The sequence below is a fragment of the Eurypyga helias genome, unplaced genomic scaffold (genome assembly GCF_000690775.1).
Source record: "Eurypyga helias isolate BGI_N326 unplaced genomic scaffold, ASM69077v1 scaffold11055, whole genome shotgun sequence".
Taxonomy (NCBI): domain Eukaryota; kingdom Metazoa; phylum Chordata; class Aves; order Eurypygiformes; family Eurypygidae; genus Eurypyga; species Eurypyga helias.
In genome coordinates, this window is record NW_010250801.1 from 12,286 (window position 1) to 32,955 (window position 20,670).

The following is a 20,670-nucleotide window of genomic DNA, read 5'->3' on the forward strand; positions in this document are numbered from 1 at the left end:
CGGGGGCGGGAGTGTGGGAAGAGCCCCCCCTGCCACAGCTGGTGAGGGGCCAACGAGGGGGGCACCCGCTGGAGCTGCTGTTTGTGAGCAGAGAAGGACGGGGGATGTGATGGCTGGAGCCCGTCCTGGGCACAGTGATCACGGCATTATCAACAGGGTTTTCAGTCCTGGGAGAAGTAAGAAGGGGGCCAGCAGAAACGCCACCCTGGGCTGCTGGGGGGCTGACTCTGGCCTCTTTAGGGGCCTGGTTGACAGAGTCCCGTGGGAGGCAGCCCGGGAGGGCTGGATGTTCTACATCTTACGGGCGCAGGAGTAGGCCATCCCCGTGTTCACTAGACCTAAGGACTCCATAGCCCAAATATTACACGTAGGAAATGCAACAGATGTAACCCGAATCTCGGAAATGTGGGAATGAGATCTTCCTCGCAGGAGAGGGCGTAACGCAACACAAATGGCTGAAGAAGGCAAACGGAGTTTCTCCAGGCTGTAGCAGATCTTCGGTCTGGGAGCCATCTCCTCATGGGCAGAAAGTGCCAGGGTGCAAGTGCACCCAGAAGATCCCAGCTGGCAGGGTGACCGACGGATCCCTGCGCTCACAGGCTAAGCTCTATCCTGGCAAGGAGAGAAGGATCCCTGCCGACAGATCCACAGCAGGCAGGACGCAGACAGCAGGACTCCTTTGCAAGGTCATCTTGAAAAAAGGGCGTCACAGACTGAGCCTGCAGCGACCCCTGCCAGCCTACGGCTCGTGGGCTGAAGGGCCCCTTCCCCCGGGGACGTTCTGCGTGCCAACCCTGGCTACACACACTAGGCAGAAAGAGGCGGCCAATGCTGCCCAATCCTTTTCAAGTTACAACTCTCTGAAAATAACAGGTTGCCTCCAAGATTCTGAAATAATTTAAGAAAACATGTGGGGGTGGGGAGCAGAGCTCCCACTGGCTGTTTGGGATGACAGCGTTCTCCTACCACACCGCTACTCAGATGCGGCATGAGTCAGTGCCCGAGCCCACACGTCTGGGACTCTCGTTCATCATCTCCAAAGGCTCTTTAGGATGGAGGAGCTCGTGCATTACTCCTGCCAGCAGCCAGAAGGGTTTAGGAACTGGCCAGATCTGTGGTCACCCACCCTCAGCACTTCAGGATTCTTGGGGAAAAGTCAGGCTCTTGGCTTTGCACATCTTGGGCTTCACTGCAGGATGGAAGAGATCTGTTCTGCTGTCACTGGGAACAGGCATACCCCTCCTCTGCACAGTGCTCTCCCAGAAAGGCAGTGTATAAACCCGTCTTTTACATTCCTAGGAACTGGCCAGATCTGTGGTCACCCACCCTCAGCACTTCAGGATTCTTGGGGAAAAGTCAGGCTCTTGGCTTTGCACATCTTGGGCTTCACTGCAGGATGGAAGAGATCTGTTCTGCTGTCACTGGGAACAGGCATACCCCTCCTCTGCACAGTGCTCTCCCAGAAAGGCAGTGTATAAACCCGTCTTTTACATTCCTCTAGTCGTGGTGTGGCCGTCACCAGAACTGCCCCGCAAGAAATAAACCCACTGCATCTCTGGCTGCAAATCTGACTGCTCTGCTGGCAAGTACCACTGTTAACAGGCTCTGTAACTAAGCCTGTACTTTAAGATTCCAACAACATTTACAATAAAAAATGCAACGTAAGAGAAGTGTTTTTCTCCCCCATGGACTCCCAGCAGAAGAACATGCTACATCAGTTCTAGTCCTCAGCACCCGCTGCCTGGCTGCAGCAGCGCTCACGTACAGGCACAGCACGAAGTGGAAGCAAGCACACACGTGCACAGCGCTGGTGGAGACAGAATCCAACCAAGTTGTTTTAAACCGCGTCCTACAAAACATCCCAAACGCTCTTGTTTTCAGTGGGAAAGGAGAGCAAGAATGAGGAGGAGAATTAAATAGCTGGATTTCCTTAGTACTGGGTCGATGGAGATTTCCATGGTTGTGTAACAAAATTACTCCCGACAGAAATAGCAAGTGCCTGTTAATACATTTGGCTAAGGCATATTTAATTTATGCCGATTCCTGAGCCTCCCAAGTACCCTTCCCGGCTTACGTAACCTTCTGTTAGCCTGCATTCTAACCTCCCAGTGCGGGTGGCTTCCAATTTTTAAGATATTCTCTCAACAACTCATCTTTCAAGCCCAAACATGCAGAGCAACGTCACCCAGGCCTCAGCGGAAACGGCACGCGCAGCCCTTTCAGCACAGATCAGGCAACGTTCCAGCCACTCTACCTTCTGATGACTTGTGACTTCGTCCCTGCTCCTGCCCAGCTCCTCGGCAAGTTTCACGTTCTCCTCTTGCAAAGCCGCAAGCTGCTGGGACTTCTGAGCCGCTGCCAGCTTCAGCGCTTCGCTGCGAGGACAGAGAGTGCATAGTTACCATAGGAACCGGAGAGGCAAGAAAAAACTGTGGGAGAGATTCAGCTCCACAGCTTGGAAAAATACATCTACGTCACGTGTCTAATGGGATTGGATCTATCATAAAGGTGACAATCTGCACCTCGGATGAGCAGGGGCAGGTTTAACCCTGAGAAGCAGCAGCACAAGACTCCTCCTCCTTTAAATGTATCAGAGAGCGAGTCCTGCTGCTTCCCACGGACAGCAACGCTCAGGATTAGACGGAGAGGGCAGGGTCTGACAGGAGCGCTGGCGCGGCGCGCAGCCTGGGCTTTTGCAGAAGTGAATGTGCCCCGGTCACTCTGTAGCCAGGGGTCAGACACGAGAACTGGTACAAACAATAAACGGGTGGGGTGCCAAAAAAAAAAAAAAAAGAGACAAAATAAAGGAAAAATAAAAATAATAACAATAAAAAAAGGTTAAGAGTTCCACTTCAAATACCGCCTGCAAGGTCTGACACCCAACATACAGGAAAGTGCAAGATCGCAGGAGGCGAAACAGGAAAGTACCTCATCTGTTCTCATCATTTTAACAGACACAGAACAAAAGCTGAACGCAAAAAAGGACTGGGGCAGCTGTCACGAGCCCGCGTGGCCTCCTTGGAGGAAGTTTGTTTTCAGCAAATGTCTGAATGGGGTGTTTCGCACGCCTGCCTGTCCCACCGACCGACACGAGCTCCTGCGAGACCTGACGTCTTTCAAAAATAAACAGGCCTCGTTCACCCCACTAAACAGTAATTTTTATGACTGCTTTTGTTTTCCGAGAAAGGAGTCTCAGTCCCGAGGTGCCACCACTGCAGAGTTAAACCCTGACCGGAATATTAAAAATACCTTCATGACTGTGGGCGGTAGGAGAAGCCCTAAGTCAGAAACCTAAAGCACTTCAAAACACAAGCGGTATAAAACACCAGGACTCTGCGGTCTGTTACTGGGCACGGTTAAACAAAGGAGTTCGGATTTACTCTTCAAATTCAGTGTGTAACGTGGGTGAGATTTTCCAACCATTTCTTCTCTCTGGTCTCACCTTGACCGATTCCCAACCCGCTCCAGCCAGGCTGGATTGAACAGGCTCGCTCACATCACATAATCCAATTATCCTGGTGTGAATCCACTCACTGATGCGGGAACGTACCTAGTCTTAACCGTGATCGGTGCTGAACTGCAGCACTACCCAGCTCTCCGCTTTTTGCTTTCGGCACGCAAGTGCAGACTCAGGGCATCGTTAAAAAAGCACAGGAAACATGGGGGTCGATTTGAGCGCAACGCTCCCGTGTTCAGCGCCAACCACGTAACATTAGACTGATGGCTGCACTTGGGCGTACCCAGCACCAGTGAGCAGACAACAGCCAGGCCGTCCTTCTGCTTTTCTTCACCCGAGTTCTACGTGGCAGGCTCTTCTGCACAGGGCACCAAGGTCACCGTGACACCCTCCCACCTCCAAAAGGCAGCAGCATGTCCCCCCTACGGCCACAGCTCCCCCAGGCAACCTTTTCCCTCCACTCTCCGTGGCAAAGGCAAGGGCACCTCCACCCACAGACCTCTCCAAGGGGTCCTGCTCGTGATGAAAGTGCCCGCTACTGAGCGCATTCCTGACTCTTAACTAAAACAAGGCAACACACAAAATAATTATAGCAACAAAGATTAATTAAAAACCAATCAGACAAGCTTCTACTTAGCCACAACATCTCATACCACTGATGATCCGAGACCACGTTCAGCAACAGGCTATGACTCAGATTAACCGTAAGGAAAACCCCAATGATTGAAGAGCCCACAGAGCGATCAGGACCGTGAGAACACCTTTCGGTGCTGAGGGTTTTCAAGGAAGGACCTTCAGTCTAAAATATTCTGTCTTCCCATGATGCCCGTCTGCTGGCCCCTTGCTGTTCTGGCACTAGAGCAACTAGTCGGGATATAATTATTCTGCTCTGGCATTTCCCAGGAGCACCGAGGCAGGTAGGAATTGCTCATGGAATGAAATCCTGCCTTTCTCAAAGGAGGCCGCTGTCAGTCATAGAGAAACTTAGATTTAATGCTGAGTGCTGGTGTCCTTTGTGTCCTGCCCTCACCTCAGGGCGGCACTTAAGGACAGTCACAAACGGACTTGCGGAACTAACAGTAATTAGGCAAAGCTGCTCTTAGCTCCCAGCCCAGATTCCAGCTTCACTCCATGAGTCAAGCAATTCTTCCCAGAGTGCAGGTGAGAGCAAAGATCCGTGACATAACGCACGACATCTCCAAGGCTGGGGGACACGCAGCTACCCAAGGGCAGCAATGACTAGGCTGGACTTCTGTGGAGGCTGGCACACGGAAAGCCCTGACACACTGCGATTCCACAGGGGAAGTGACTTTGTACCAGATGCTTTGCAGCTCATTTGTGGATGGTGTTACACGTCATTAGTTTGCAGTTAGGAAGAGGCAGTTTCTCAAAGGAAGCATTCCAAAGAACAGGCAATTAACTCTCGTTTTACATACTATATACAGCTTTTGGACTGCACCCGTCAACGTGGGGCAACGAGAATACACTGGATAAAGCCATCAGCGAAAAATAAAAGCAGAACCAGATTTTCTATAAATGAAGCCACGTAAAACTCCTTAACACTCCAGAAGTACTTGTAATTAAATCCAAACGGAATTTCTTCCTAATAAAGCTTTTACAATGATCTAGTGCCCTCAAGCGGCAGAACTCCAGACTTCCTCCAACAAACAGGTTATTTCAGACAATGCTGGGAGCGAAGAGTTTGCGTCAGTACCCTTTGGCAACTTGGGAGCAACACTCTGACTTCCAGTTTTATACCCGTCCAAGTAATATTTAATTTTGACCTGACATCTGCTTCACCGGCGAGGCTGCCGGAGCAGTACTGACAGGCAGTACCACAAGGTAAATGCAACCACAAAGGAACGGTGTAACAGGCTGAACATGGAGATACTTACAATTCTTTTGTGAGTTCTTCCACTTTCTTGTTCTCCAGATTCAGAAGCTCTTTTGATTTGCTAAGCTCCTCTTCATTCTTCAGGTTGTTTTGTTTAAGCACGTCCAACTTAAAGAGGAAAAAAGCCCCTGGTTACACAATGAAACCATAGCGTTTGCAGGCACAGCACTCCGAAAAGACATTCGGCAAAACGGGGCCCTGAGTGAGCTGTTCCCCTTTTTCACCTTTAGTCCTTAAATTAACTCAGCCTGGCTGTACTGCGAAGCACTGGTCTAGCAGAAGTGTTAGAGACTTTCTGCATTCAAGCTGAGCAGCACAAACAATTCAAAGTCCACGGAAGAGCAGCTTACAGTGATCTGACGGACATACCCGACAGAAAGGGTAAAGCAACTCCATTTTACATTTCTGGGGTACAACTCAAAACACTTTTTTTATTTTAAACTCAACATTTGTTGCTAAAATTAGCTGTTCTCTTTTCTTCATTCCTCTCAGATAACTGATAAAAAGTTCTGCTTTACCATACCTTAATTTCTGGGAAACAGCAGGCTGAATGTTGTGCTTGCCACCGCGAGAAATTAATTCCCCTCGGAGCGCCTGCTGCATGGGACCCAGAGTTGCGTATCTCTACCCAGTGAGCGAGCTTGCCTCTACCACGCGCACACCACAAGCCAGTGAACCCAGTTTGCTCTCGTTCAGGCACACGTTGCATTACATAACAGATAATCTTCAGCCATTCTCACGGCATTACAGGACCCCGGGGATTTTTAGGGTTTTTCTAAATCCAGAAAGCAAACCCCTGCCATTATGAACGTCACCACTTCTAATTCTCGAGTCATCAAATCCTGTTGGGAATCACTGCTGCTGCAGCACAAGCTGTGGCATTTCGGTCAGCCCAGCTGTTCACTACCCATTACTGCGGGAGCTGCAAAAGGTGAAAGAGCCATGCAAGGAGGCCTGCGGACCTCAAGATCTACAGCAAAGATGTCGGTTCAATGTTAGATGAGATACTCTGGGGCACCTCTGCTGTGATGAAAGGCTGAGAGAGTTGGGCTTGTTCAGCCTGGAGAAGAGAAGGCTCCAGGGAGCCCTTACAGCCCCTTCCAGTGCCTGAAGGGGCTACAAGGAAGCTGGGGGGGGCTTTTTCCAAGGGCCTGTAGTGACAGGCCCAGGGGGAACGGGTTTAAATTGAAAGTGGGGAGGGTTAGATTGGATATCAGGAAGAAGTTCTTCCCGCAGAGGGTGGGGAGGCTCTGGCACAGGTTGCCCAGAGAAGCTGTGGATGCCCCATCCCTGGAAGAGGCCAAGGCCAGGCTGGATGAGGCTTGGAGCAACCTGGTCTAGTGGAAGGTGTCCCTGCCCATGGCAGGGGGGGTGGAACTGGATGATCTTTAAGGTCCCTTCCAACCCAAACCATTCTGTGATTCTACGAAAGACTGTGGAAAAGATTAGCGAGGTCGGTTTTCCCTCCTTCAAACCCTGAAGTATCACAGCGTGGTGGGAGACCACAGCCTGAAGAGCAGGTCCCTCGAGGAACTGCTGTACATGTTGGACTGTGAAGTTCTTTGGGACCACTGTGCTCCTGTATGCCCTGTGCATAGCTCAGCAGTTTGCACCTCATCAGACCACAATGCTGATTAGCAGAATGGTGTAAAAAAGAAGAAATGATAACATCACACAGGTAAAGACCTCAAAGAGGATGTGCAGAGCCAGGAGCACATGGTAGGCGAGAACTGCAGCAATAATTCCTGTGGATGAGGAGTAGCGTTACTCAGAGCTCTGCAGCACCTTGCTGGAGCGCGAAGCTGCACCCCATCCTCACAACCAGGGAACTGAAGCACACAGCGGGCACGTCTAAGCAAGCTACCCCAAGCTGCACAGCAAGACTGAGTAGGCCTGAAGTCAAACCGTGTCTCTTGATTCTGAGACCTGCAAAAGCTACTGCAGCACCCAGAACTGCTATTACCTGTTAAGTTTTTTGTTGCTGCACCAAGATTTAGGGGACATGACCTCACACACTGTAAAGCATTTGAAACCACGTGCAAAATAGAAAAGGCCATGGGCTAAGCGGCCGTATAAAGCACCTGGATTTCCATCAGTATGCACTCACCCAGTAAGCTTTCACAAGCCAGTCAAGACTGAGTATTGTGGTGGGAAAACAAGAGAATCAGCCCCTGCCTGAGCTAATTCTCTGTAATTCAATAGTTGTTTCTTACAAACTAGGCAAAACCTTTCACAGAAAAAAGCATTTAAATGTGATTACTTCATTCTGCAGCTTCTCATTTGTCTGCCTAGAGTTCTCCAAAGAGGCCAAAGTTTCAATCTTTTCTTTGTGAATGGCATCCTTCTCTTTGGTCACCTTCTCCACAGTCTGGAAAACATCTTCTGCCATCCTGGCAGCCTGTACAGAAAGGGGGGTAGTGGGGGTGGGGAAAAAAAAAAGCATTACCAAAGGGACCTCCAAAAGCAACCACAGTACTTTATGCACAGCTCCACTGTTTGCCAGCTGCTCTCCAATTAAACAAGGACTTCAGCTGGGAATTTATTTGCATTTTGAAGCTGCATAAAGTATAAAAATACATGGACATGAGAAGATTCAGTTCCATGCAGAAGAAGATCATAACCCCATGCTTGTGTCACCCCTGAGGAAGCCCGTTTCTTCTTTCTTTAACTCCTGGATTCCTAACTGCAACCACTGTGATCCCTCTTAGGCTTCCAGCCACTTCAGACAGTAGTAGCTCAAGAGATATTCACTGCCAACAGACTGCTCTGTTTCCAAAAAGTGTGGAGTTACAAATTTGAAAAATTTTAAATGGAATAGGCGATGAAGCCAATGATTGCGTCGTTTCAGAGTTGTTCATTATGCCCTCATAAAAGGAAGCACTTCAAGAGTACATTAAGATGCTTAGTTTGGCATAATACATTCCTACGGGATAGCTTGATTCCAATTTGTATCCAAAGGTTTTCTTATAGGCTTCAAGCCCCACAAACTGAAATTCAAAGTAATATTCAGAATTTGTTGGTGGTGAATACAGAACACTTCTGTGAATAAAAAGAACACCAGAATTTCCCCTGTCTTTAACAGACTGAAAGTTCCAGAACATCAATTTAAATGGTTCTCTTACTCTGCTTTTTATCCAGTTACATTTGTAGGAGCAGTATATTGGTTTATAGGGTTTTCAGAGTAACCCAGATTTGTAGTTTAACAGAAATTGCACAAAGAGCTAGTCTCATCACCACATCTGTGACTGCTCCAGCTCTCAGCTGCAGAGTACTGCAACAGAAGGAGCTGCTCAGGTTCTCCTGCCAGATTTAGGAACCAGAACTTCCTTTTATTCACAGTTTACTTTGTTTTCTTGCACCATTCAGCAACTGCATAGGCTTTTATAGTTAGAAATATTTTTAAATTAAAGTGCCTTTCAATCTCACAGTTTCAACTTGAAAACAACAAAATAATATATTGAGAGACAGTAATTCCAGCCTGTTTGTAGGGAGATGAAGTGCTGATGGTGCAATGGAGTGCAGAGGGAAACCACTGGGTTAGTGCTCAGTATTAGTATAACCATACTCGATTGTTTAACTACGTGTTTCAATACCTCTGGTTTTTGCGCTACCGTTTGGGCCTGGAGAGTCTCAGTTTCTTTTAGTGTCAAAGCCAGATTGTTCATCTCCTCCTGCAGCCTCTGATTTTTGGCCTGAGAGACCAGCAATTTGCCTGAGAGGTCACTATTAGCCTGTGCTAAAAGTGTTACTTCCTCCTGCAGTTTATCATAATCCTTGGAGAATTTCTCCTTCTCTTTCAGTATTTCTTCCTTACTGGTGACCAGATTCTTCTGTTCAGCAAGCAGGCTGTCCTTCTCCTCAAGTAACTGTATTCTCTCCCTCTGGGTCACCTCATGCCTGTGCTGAAGGTCACCTAGCCTCTCGCAGACAGAGCTGTGCAACTCCTGGAGCTCTGCTTTCCACGCAGACAAGGACAGAAAGTCACTCTGCAGCCGTTCCATACTCTTGGTGAGCTGCTCCATCTCTGCACAGAGGGTTTCTTTTTCTTTCATTATTTCCACCAGTTTAGTTTCAGATTCTTCTTTCCCCTGAACCAAAAGTTTGTTCTCAGCCAGCAATTCTTTGTTTTTCTCCTGCAGCTCTTCCATCTCCTTCCCCAAGGAGCTGAGGTTGCTTTGAAGTGCCATACATTCCAACAAAAACGATTCTGTGTCCAGTTTTCTAGCTTCCCTTTCCACGGCTAAGTCGTCTCTCATCATCTCAGCCTCTCTGCTTAATTTCTGACACTCATCCTGCAGTTCAGCCCTCTCTCGTGTCAGCATCTCCCTGTCAGAGGCACAGGCCTTGAATGAAGATGACAGGACCTGCCTGGCTTGTGATGCGGCAGCCAGGTCATTTTCTAACGTTCTCTTGGCATCCTGGGCCTCCTTCAGAAGATCTGAAAGGTCACCTTTACAGGCCAGGAGCTCCTGATTTTCTAGATTCTTCTTGCTTAGTTCTTCCTTGAGAGCTTCAATGGACTCCTGGAGCATGGCCTTCTCCTGGGCCAGAGCTCTCCTGGCCGAGACATCCAGTTCATGTTCTCTCCTCATATCGGAAATTGCCTTTGCAGAAGACTCGTTTTCATCAAGAAGCTCTGAGTATTTGTTCTCCAATTCACTCTTCTCCTGAAGAAGAGCTTCATTGTGCTTTTCAAACTGCAACGACTTAAGAAAAACAGATTCCTTTTCCAAGTGCAGCTCGTTTATTTTCTCAGTGAGGACCTTCTCGGCGAGTATGGCGTCTGCTGTGGCTGTAGCAAGCTTTTCAGAAATTGCCTTATTTTCATTTAAAAGTTCCTCCCTTTCAGCCAAAAGCCTTCGTTCTGATGAAGACAGAGCCTCTTTCTCTTGAAGTAACTGAACGCATTCAGAATTGGATACCTCTCTTGAGGCTTTCATCTCCTCAAGATGATGAGAGAGACGAGCAAGGGAATCCTTCAACTCCATACTGTCTTCCATCGCTTTTTTCCGTTCTTGACGTTCGGCCTCGAGTTCTGCTTCCATCTCTTCCATTCTCACTTTTAACGCTCGGCCATCACTGACCCTCTTGTCTAAACTCACACGCAGCTCTTCTGTGCTTTTAAGGAGCAACTCCTTCTCGGACTGCAGACTCTGACTTGTCTGCAACAGACGGTCCATTTCGGTTTTTAAGGCTGTATGTGCATTTTTAAGATCCAAGTGTTTACCTAGGGCTGAATCTCTCTCTGCAGTCAGAGTTGACACTTCTTGCACTAGCTCTCTCTGATCTCTGGCCAGGGCCTCACAAGAACTTTCCAGCTTCCGAATAACTTCATCTTTGTCTTTAACAATTGCATCTTTCTCTTCCAAAAGGCTTTTCTGATAATGCTCAAGTTCTTCCCGTTCTTCGATGTGTCTCTGGCATACCACAGCCATGGCATCTTTGCTGGCCTGAAGTTCTTTCAGCTGCTGGAGCAAGGTTGACTCTGAGGACCTGAGAGCTTCATTTTCTCGAGTTATCTTCAGCAAGTCTGCCTGCGCTGCCTCCACTGCAGAGAGCAATCTGCTTTGCGCAGAAATCAGCGCTACCTTTTCCGTGCTTTCCTGCTGGCTTTTGGCCTCAGCTTCTTCCTTCTGCTTTAGAATTTTGTTATTCTCTGAATTAAGTTCTTCATTTATTGTCCGGAGCTGTTCTTGGTCTTGTTGCATTAACGAAATCTTTGATTCCAATTCTAGAAGTTTTGATAACAACGAACCTCTCTCTAATTTTAAAGTATTCCCCTCCTGTGCCAGAGTCTCTTTTTCTGATATCAAACCCCTCATCTTGTCTGACATTAGTTCAATCTCTTTTCTGGCTGATGCTAACACAGAGCTTAAGGACTATGGAAAAAGTCAGGGAGAAGGGAAAACAAAAATGAAGTCAAGGAGACAAATGAGAAATGTGGTTTAAGGGTAAACAGAGCCATTGTTATTTAAGTTTTAAAAAACTGTACACACTGACACGCAGTCCCTGTGTGAATTCAGTTGCTGACAGCCACCACTGATATTTCCTTACAAAACACCCACCAACGGCAGGAAAACTTCTCAGTGGTTCGATTAAAAAAACATAAATCAGGGTTTGAAGGTTTGTCCATACAAGACTTCATCTTGTTTTTAAAACCAGTCTCAGCAAATTTTCTGAATTACACAGAAAAATTACTCAGTAATTTACTCAGACAAAGAGCCCCAGAATGATTTCAGGAGAATAAGCAGATTAAAACGCAGGGAGTTATATCAGACTCCGATTTCAATTCCCAAATTCACCTTCCATAGCCAACTGTCCTCACGATTCTGTGCAAAACACATCATCACAGCCCGTGTAAAGCTGAACACCACAGCAGGGGTGTGTTTAAAGTCAACTCGTGTGCCAGTCTAGACAATATTTTGCTAAAGCATCAAACAAAGATCATAGCAAATAACTAATGAGGGATGAAAGCAAGCAGCAATGTCAAATAAACAGGAAGAAAAAAAAGATTACTGAGGTCAAGCTCCACACTAAGAAGTTGCATGTAATACAGGATCATAACCAGAACACAGTTTCAGGTGTGAAACACTGAAATAGTTCACACTGTATCTTAGTGAAAGCTCATGTGTTTAAAAAACAAAGAATCAGATTTGGCCCCAGTGGATTGTGCTGAGCCAGGTATCTACGGACACAGACGAACCTTCTTTCGGGGATTCTTGTGTAACCTAGGGAAGACCACCAGTTAGCTGCGGATGCGTCTCTTCCCTGACCAGTATTAATCTACCATGGAAAAGTTCAAAAAAGACACACTGCAAAAATCCTACTAAGAAACGATGAAGCCAGGCAAACCACAGAGACTTCACTGAACCGGGAAGATTTAAACGTTACATTACTTGCAGAGTAACAGGGTATACATACTCTGGCCTGTTCTGCTTCCTTCTTCAGCTCCTCAGCCTGTGTTTCCAACTCATCGTTTTTCTTCTGCGCAATTTTCAGTGCCTCTTCTGCATCCAGCAAGTTCTGCTTAAAGCCTCTGATCTCTGCGTCATGTTTAGTGACCATCTCGGAAGTTTCTTTTTCATACTTTGCCTGAAGATCCTTATACTGATTTTGGGTAGTGTCGATGTGCTTTTTCTGACAGAAGATAAACCAACCGGAGCACTGTTAAAGAAGCAGCGCTACCATATGCTGCACAGAGTTAGCTGGTGCTTTTAAAAGTTCTTCTTACCATGTCTGTTAGCTGATCCTGCATATTTTTCAGTTCTGCTTGATGAATCTTGAGAGTTTCTTGCTGAGTCTGCTCAGCTTTCTGTGTTGTCTGCTCCACATTTTTCTGAAGCTGAACAGCCTTTTCATTTGCTTTTGTAAGCTCAAGTTGTATTTGCTCCAACTGCCTAGAAAGACCAAATAAAAGAACATTACCTCTTGCTGACAGCACGACAAGCACCAAGATGGAAGACTCTAGATCATGCTGAAGTTCTATGTTCTGTCCAAGCATTTAGAAAGAGATTTAATTATTTAACCTATAGAGAATGTTCTGCTAAATTAACGATACACAGACGAGACTGAGCACTTGCTCGTGTGCAGAGCAACACCGCTTCCAGGACTCTGCCCCCCGCCGGGGGTTTTGTAAAGGTAAAGAACAACTATTCTATGTACAGTTTTTATCTGAAACAAGACACGTTGTCTTTTACTACTCTAAAGTGCCACCCAAGTCCTTTATATATCCAGATAAGCTAAGCTTATTGGGTAATCAAATAATTAAGCACAATCACAAAACAGTCCAGATCATTAAATCTAGATCGATAATTAAAGTGTTCGTTTACTCCGGACAATGAGAAACGTGTCACGTAAGACTTCTAGAATTATAAAAGTTAGAGGCTCTTCAAGCCACTCTGACTTCAGTTTGACAGAGTTCACTTGTCACATCGATGTGACACTCGGGAGCACCTCGTTCAGGTATTTACAGAAAGATAAAATGAGAAGCCGGGAGGGCGGGCGTAAAGAATTAATGTGCAAATGCTCCGACAGTGATGGAATACCTTTCTTTCAAGCGGAGCTCATCGTTCATCTTCGTAAGCTGGGCAGAGCTGTCTCCTGAGGACTTCATGATCTCCGCAATATCGTTCTCCAGTTTGGCTTTAGCTTCAGTCAGTTGCTGTTCTCTCTCTTCTCGCTCCTTCAATTTCTTCTCCATCACTGAGCAAGACAAAGGTTAGCAGTCGAGTAAATTTAAGAGAAAGGGTACGCACAGACTAGTGAGAAAATAGTAAAGAACTATAAGCAGAACAGCATCAATGCTAGAGCTTGCAAATTACCCCTTTAAAATTAAAAATTATGACTGATTAGCTTTTGAAATGCGAGCTGTAGCAGAAGGTTAAGAACTCTTCCGAAAGAATAAAAAAAACCCAACTAGTCAAGAAATCTTTCCTTCGGAAGTACTTCACTTAACTTCAGGCCACGAGAAGCCAATACGAGCCCCACGCGTATCAGAGGGCAAGGAAGCAATAGCTAAGAGAGGTGTGCACAGCTGCCAGGCGAGACAACTCACCAGCTCCCTAGTAGAGCAGCGAAAGACAATGCAAGCAACAAGAAGCTACAGTGAAAAAATGATTCAATCCAGGGCAGGCACTGCCACCAAGGGCAAGAGCAGGCCTTGGGGTGACTTCTACAGCCCCCACAATGGCTTGAAAGGTGTGCTCACAGGGTACATAACCATTCTTCATTTCTTTCTACACTGGTTTTAAACTGAGATGTACAACTAGAAAGACACAGAAGGACTCCCTCCGTTGAGACAGGAAGAAGCAGACAACCAGACCAACGTCCACTCTTTCTGCTGTTGTCAAAAAGAACCCACTCCTGGAACTCGTAATGCTGCAGTCTGGTCCCCAAGCCTCTGGCTGGTGCCTGACCACTGCCACATCACTGCGCTGCAGCATCAAACAAGAATTTCACACTTGGTGTGGGACACGCTCAACCAGGAGATCTTCTGCCTCACTGCGCTACTTCCTCAACATCACGGTGACCGTGCCGCGTCACTGTACGCAGGGCCACAAAAACCGCTTTCTGCCTAGAGAAAAGGCTCCTCCTGAGGGCATACGCACTTGTGAAAGTGTCACACGCTAGGCCGTGGTGAGCTGAGCAGGAGGCATACGAAAGCACAAAGCTGACGCATCTGTCAAAGCATTCCATCACTTCCTTACCAGTCAAACTAGACTGCAGCTGTTCCAGTTCTGAAGACATGACTGCAAACTGCTCTTCTTTTTGGCTTAGTTTTTTTATTGTTTCTACGCAAGTAAAATTTTGAAAACAAAGTTAGTAACTGCTTAGATGCAGACAGTTCCACCTACTGGCAAGTATATTACTCTTAAGAGGACAGGCTGCAACTCATCCTGTCCTTTCCACAGCTGCTGAAAGTGCTGTGCTGCCAGGTGTAAATCTGACAGCACGTGGAAGAAAACCCTTTATTTTGCATTTGTTTTCTGCAGCTTTTGAGTTCTTTCTTTCGTTCAGCAGCAGACATACCTTGCATAGTTTGTTGAACGTTTTCTGCTTCATCAGCTGCACTAGTAAACTTTTCTTTCTGAAAAAAGGATAGAAATCGACAGTAAGGTTTGGCAACAGCAGTGTAAATTGGCCACTGAATTTATATTAGGTATTTTTCAAGTACAAAATAGAAGAGTCTTCACTCCTAGCGTAAACAGATCTGAAGTTTCTGAATTACAGTTCAGCATACGTATGCAGTGACACAAAGCAAGATTTTCCCTTGCCCTGGCTGCAAGTCCCTAAACTTTCAAAGTAACTTCCAGCAGCCAGCACAGCAACAGAACTGCAGCCGCCGCACAGGAGCCGCGACCTCTGGGTCTCGGCGCAGGAAGCTATCCACACTGCTCACAGGCTGCGCAGTGGACACCTGCAACCCTGCCAGCAGTCTCATGCCAGCGTTTTCCAGCTCTACCAGCAGGAAGAGCTGCTGGACTGTGAAGAAAAGGCAGGATGTTGAGGACAGGAAGAAGCGAGACTCTTCCACCAACCTGAATCATTTGCTACGGCCGTGGAAAGACTTCAACAGGGGCAGTAAAACGTACAAGCATGTCTTTTTGTTACTAACTCCAGTGTGGTTTCTCAGCCACCCAACTACAGAATTTAATCAAATTTGCAAAATGAGAAATCGTATGAAAAATGCCTTCAAAGCCCATCTGTAAGAGGTGTACAGCAAGCATTAATTTGTACGCGAGTTATGATAAAGGGCCACGTGTTCCTAACTGAGTTGTCTAAACATGAACTACATGCTGCTTTTGATTTGGTTGAACATTTCATCTGAAATCCATAAGCAGACAAGTTCTATGTAGACAAAACGCCTGAGAGACAGAACTCAGGTGAAATACCTGTTCGTTCTGAGACGGATCCTATCAGTCACGGACCTCTGCCTTCTCGTCATGCGTAAAACAGCTCTGAAGGACTTTGCTCAGAGGCGATCCACTCATTTCAATTACACTCTCTCCACAAAAACCCAAATCCAAAGGATAAAGTCAAAATTTTGGGGTATTACTCACCAAAACTTGAAGTTCCTTTTCCAAAGAATCTTTAACTTGATTTACTGCACTCAAGTTTTTCTCAAGGTCAAGAAGCTTTTGCTCTTTGCCCTGCAGTTCTCTGGCCAGATTACTAGCCTAGCAAGGATGATGAGATGGAGTAAAATAAAATTACAAACATGAATGAAAAAATAGGAAAATTAAAAGTTGAATATGAAAGAAATAACTGTAATGTTAAAATCACTGTAAAATAAAATATGAAAAAGCACTGAAGACAAAAAAGCGAAGTGTTAGCTGAGTGAAGCTGATTTCCACTGACGACTACATACATCACAGTACCAGCTGCACCTTGGGATACATCCGAAATCATTAAAATTTAGTTCTCTTGGAACCAACAGTGAAAACGTTATTTAATTGCAGACAATTTTGATTACAATCCAAATTTCAAAACAAAGTTGCAGCATCAGTTGAATTAGTAGTTTTGCCTCTTTACTGTTTTCATTTGTTTAATGGATCAGTTTAGCATCTGCCATTCCGACAGAAGTACAGATGGGGATAGGATTTTTCCGAAGGCTCTGTACCATGCCCTGGGGTAGTGCAGGCACCCAGTGTCGCCCCCAAAAATAGAGCCAAAGAAATCTAGTACCTTGGAACCATCTGTGAAGGATTTAGGAAAGCTGTTTCCAGTCACCTTCCCAACACCTGTACAATCTGAGCTCTGGCTTGTCAGGTCATGCACAGATGTGGGGGAACCCCTGGAATGAAGTATCTTGGCACTTCCTAGCTGCAGTGGTAGAATAACCTTCCAGTACTGAATGCCAAGCTAACAGCCTAGACACAACTCCTCCAAACCCAAGAAAAGCCTCCTAAGCTGCATCACTGCACAGTCTGTGCTTCAAAAACATCACGAAACAGCGCCGCACGGCATCCCCGCATCCCCTTGTCCTAAAGAACAGTTCCACCTGCTTTCCCTTGGGTTTAACCGTCTCTTCCATCACCCCGTTTGACAAGAGGCAAGGCAGAGAAGGTACAGAGGAAACACTTGCCCCCTGAGCCCAAGGCCACTTGCTCTGAACTCTTCCACCACTGAAGGCTGGCAGCTTCCGAGGTGCGGACACTCTCCCCGGCAGGCCAGCAATCCCACCTGGCCGCAGCACGCAGCCTCCCGCAGAGGCATGCCGAAGCCTGCAGCCAGAACGAGCAGAAATAGTGTTTTTTCTGCTGCCTAGTGGTGCTGGCTGAGCACCAGAAACCTACAGAGAGGTGACCCCGTTAACGTTTTCTCTAAACCTCCTCAGACGGTGCCAAGGTACACTCAGTGGAACCCGTTCTGCCTGTGATGTAGTTGTGACAGCAGGTTGGAGCAGCACAGATGTAAAATAAAAGCGAAGGATGGATGTTGATACAAACCTTGCTATTTCCATCAACCTTTTCAGCCTCTAAATTCTGAATTTGTCTCTCAGCTGCCTCAAGCTGCTCGCTAAGTTTCTGGATTTCCAATTTACCTTCAGAACTGGCTTTCTGAAGTGCAGCAAGGTCCAAAAGCTTTTCTTCAGCAGCTCTGATCTGTGGTGTAAGACTATCAATAACTCTGGTTTGTTCACTGTACTTGGCTTGCAGTACCTCTAGCTCCTTTACCTTTATTTCAGCTTCCTGCAATTTGTTTAAAGTGTCTTCCATTTCTACCAGATGCTGATCTTCCACACTTTCCAGTTTGGTCTTCAGGCTTTCCAGGTTTTGCTCTTTCTCCTCTGTGACTGCCAACAGTTTTGCTTTCAGTGATTCAATCTCTTTTAAATGATGAGATTTTTCATTTTCCTGCTTCAGTTTTAGATTTGACATTTCATTTTCATAATCTAATTTTATCTTCTCAATCTGAGTCTTTAGCTCTGCAAATTCAGCTGTCTGAGCCCCTACCCCTTTGCTGAAAGAAACTTTCAGTTCTTCCATTGCTTGCTGATGGGAGGCAATTGCAGATTCCAGCTTCGACTTCCACAGCTCTATTACATCGGAATTCTCCTTGTTGGCGTGATCCAGCTTGGTTTTCAGGGATTCGTTTTCCTTTGCCATCCTCTCATTTGAAGCTGCAAGTGATTTGATCTCTTTCTGCAATGCTTCTTCGCTAATTCCAAACTTCTCTTTCAGCGAATTCACCTCATTCTGATGTTCTTTGCTAACTGCTGCCATTCTTTCTTGCAAAGAACTTATTTCTTGTAACAATGAAAGAGAAGTGTCCACATCATCAGTGTGTTTACTAGACTCTAATCTCCCTCGAAGCTCAGCTACTTCCTTCACCCGCAATGCTAGATCTCTTTCGAGCTCCATGATGCGAGATTTTTCTGACACCGTGGCCACCTACGGTTAACGGCATTTTAAGAAAAGAAGAAAGAATGATAAAAGGTACATTTAATACAAAGACACTTAAGGCTCAGGGGAAAAAAAGCACTGAGGGTTGCAAACTAACATAATTAGTGTAGTTTTACTCACACTTTGGGTCAGAATACCTTTGAGTCTTTGTCAACTCCTATTGCTATGGAAAGTGTAAAGAAGGTTTAAGTAAAAGCAAATGTTGCCCTCACACAGAATCCTAGAACGGTACCACAAAACTGTTGTTTCACTTTCATACAAATTATTGCTTTAAAAAAGGAAAAATGTCCACATCTTTGTATTACAGGCATATTACATTGTCTCTAAAGGCGGAATTTAGTTAAACTCATTTTTCTGAAGTTATCTAGAAAGAACAACTTGCTAAACAACTTACAAACTGCGTTTACGTGTATTATCCACGTTTAACAAAACACTCCTCAGAACCATTCTAAAGCAGACTGAAAAAGAACAGAGAACCCCGAGGTCTTTATTTGCTGAAATAATTGCTCCCAAATTAATCTCATGCCAGGTTGAAGACTGTTGGAGAAAAATACAAACACCTTTTCAGCCCACAAGTCCTCTGAAACTCCCAGACCCATTCCACTGCTCTCTCTGAAATGTCCTCGCATCATCCGAGCTTTCCACTGACTGGTGGAGCAGCTTGTGGGATGGAAAAGCATGCAAAGCTACCACAATTATTACTAATTATTTCCAATTTCAGCCTCCTCATTATACCAACATCCTGAAAAACGTGTTACTTACCTGCAATTGGTCTTTAAAAATACTTATTACAGAGTATGTCCTTGGGTGTGTAATATTCACCCTACCTCAGCTTCAAGAAAAGGCGCCCGTGTGAGCATCACTCAACAGTTCAGGTGCCTGAACTGATAGCTGCTAACTTCTGACTTGGGACAAAGCACGGCCAGTACTGTTTGCACAGGCAACAGTTTGACAATGCTACTGGGGTATCCATGAAGAGAGCACATCATGGGTAGAAAAAACACAACGAAAAAGCCACTGCAAAGCAGGATTTAGCAAAGCAAGTAGTACAACAGCTGTTTAACTCCTCAGAAACCAAGCCCAACGTACAAACCTTGCGTTAAAAGCATCGGCACAGTTGATCTTTTTTTTTTTTTTTATTTAATCAACTTTGCTACTCCTAAACCTGAACCAGGGAACATTCCTTCAGGTCAATTCACAGCCCCATTTGCACTTTTGCCTTGGATTCCAGTATTAACTTTGCAGTTTTAGGACATCTTACCTGAATTCCTCTGAAGAAAGGAGTACACACACCACCACCCCCCCGAAGCTCAAAACGCATGCTAACTCTGTGAGTGTCCCAGCTACACCTTTGGCAGGTACCGGTCACGGCAGGAGCAAGATCTGTTTCAGCATGTGCTACACCCGGCAGACCGTGTCATCAGAAATCTTCCACAACACAAACCAGTCTTGTTATTGAAATAGTGAAAACCATTACCCTAGTGTCTTCTAACTCCCTCTGGAGTTTGTCAGCTTTGGTCTTTTCAAAGAGCAGGCTCTGTTCAAGCTCCTTAATGCGGGCATGCTCCAGTTTGGTCTGCGTCTGTTAGTAAAAAGGGAAAGGAAGAGAACACAACGGTGCCACCATCACATGCCAGCACAAGAGGAGGGAGCCACATGCAGGCCGTGCTGCCGGAATCTTCTACCAATGATGAGCAGAGAAGATGCAGTGGATAAAATGAATAGGGAAATGCTATGGATGAGAAAGATGGACTGAAAGTGTAAATGGACTGACGTGTAAAAAAAAATTAAAAATGTAAAAAAAAAAAATCACAAACAAAGAAATATGAACAAAAAAGTTTCATGCAGCCAAGTAGAAGTTATTTATCAGTACATGAAGTTTTCAGCACAAATTAGAATAGCTGTGTAAAAAATATAAAGGTGTATCTATCTATGTCCCTTTCCCTGTCATCCCACTGACGTCTCTCTTTTGTGTATTGGGCTTATTTTATAAATTATTATTAACCAGGGGCAAAAAATTCACCACTGAAACTCATGTAACAAATTATGTCTTCTAAACTTTTTTTTTCTTTGTTAATAGTAGCTGTATCTGAAGGCTCGGCCATAAAAATCCTTTTGGCCAAGGTTCCTTTGTCACTACGGTACGAATTCTCTGCATGGGAAGAGAACCGTTGTCTACAGCTGCAGAACCCTCCTAGTTATTTATTCCCTTTTTCAGGGAGGAAGCAAGCAAGATTCTCCAAAACCAGGTAAAAAAGTGAATCCGCCTGGTTGCTCTGTAGTCACTGAAGTCTAAATACACCGAAGGGGATGTGAAAGCAAGGAAAAAAAAAGTGGGGTCTTTGTAATTCTAGAAGGTTCCTCAAGAGAAGCAGGAAGCAGATGAAACTAAGTGAGCAGGTATCTGCCTTTTC

At 45.7% G+C, this 20,670-nt stretch overlaps 2 protein-coding genes across 2 annotated transcripts in view; both read right to left on the reverse strand.

Annotated features, from left to right (window-relative positions):
- LOC104509756 (CAP-Gly domain-containing linker protein 1-like) overlaps nt 1-20,670 on the reverse strand; it is a 39,815-nt gene that overhangs the window by 12,008 nt on the left and 7,137 nt on the right. The window contains 11 exon segments of the mRNA XM_010151796.1: nt 2,255-2,375; nt 5,353-5,459; nt 7,612-7,749; nt 12,273-12,488; nt 12,583-12,748; nt 13,397-13,553; nt 14,558-14,641; nt 14,880-14,937; nt 15,911-16,027; nt 17,318-18,244; nt 19,734-19,838. Of these exon segments, the coding sequence (XP_010150098.1) occupies nt 2,255-2,375; nt 5,353-5,459; nt 7,612-7,749; nt 12,273-12,488; nt 12,583-12,748; nt 13,397-13,553; nt 14,558-14,641; nt 14,880-14,937; nt 15,911-16,027; nt 17,318-18,244; nt 19,734-19,838 (2,196 nt within the window).
- On the reverse strand, nt 8,088-11,059 carry LOC104509757 (myosin heavy chain, skeletal muscle-like). The gene is made up of 2 exons (XM_010151797.1): nt 8,963-11,059; nt 8,088-8,117 (listed from the first exon to the last, which is right to left on the reverse strand). Exons 1-2 carry the CDS (start codon nt 11,057-11,059, stop codon nt 8,088-8,090), a joined length of 2,127 nt encoding a protein of 708 aa, XP_010150099.1.

Excerpts from the sequence above, each read along its gene's own strand:
- LOC104509757 (XM_010151797.1), bottom strand. The coding sequence starts at position 11,059 with ATGCAACAAGACCAAGAACAGCTCCGGACAATAAATGAAGAACTTAAT. Across the intron at positions 8,118-8,962 it reads AGACTCTCCAGGCCCAAACG|AGCAGTCTGTTGGCAGTGAA; the intron begins GTAGCGCAAAAA and ends TTTTGGAAACAG.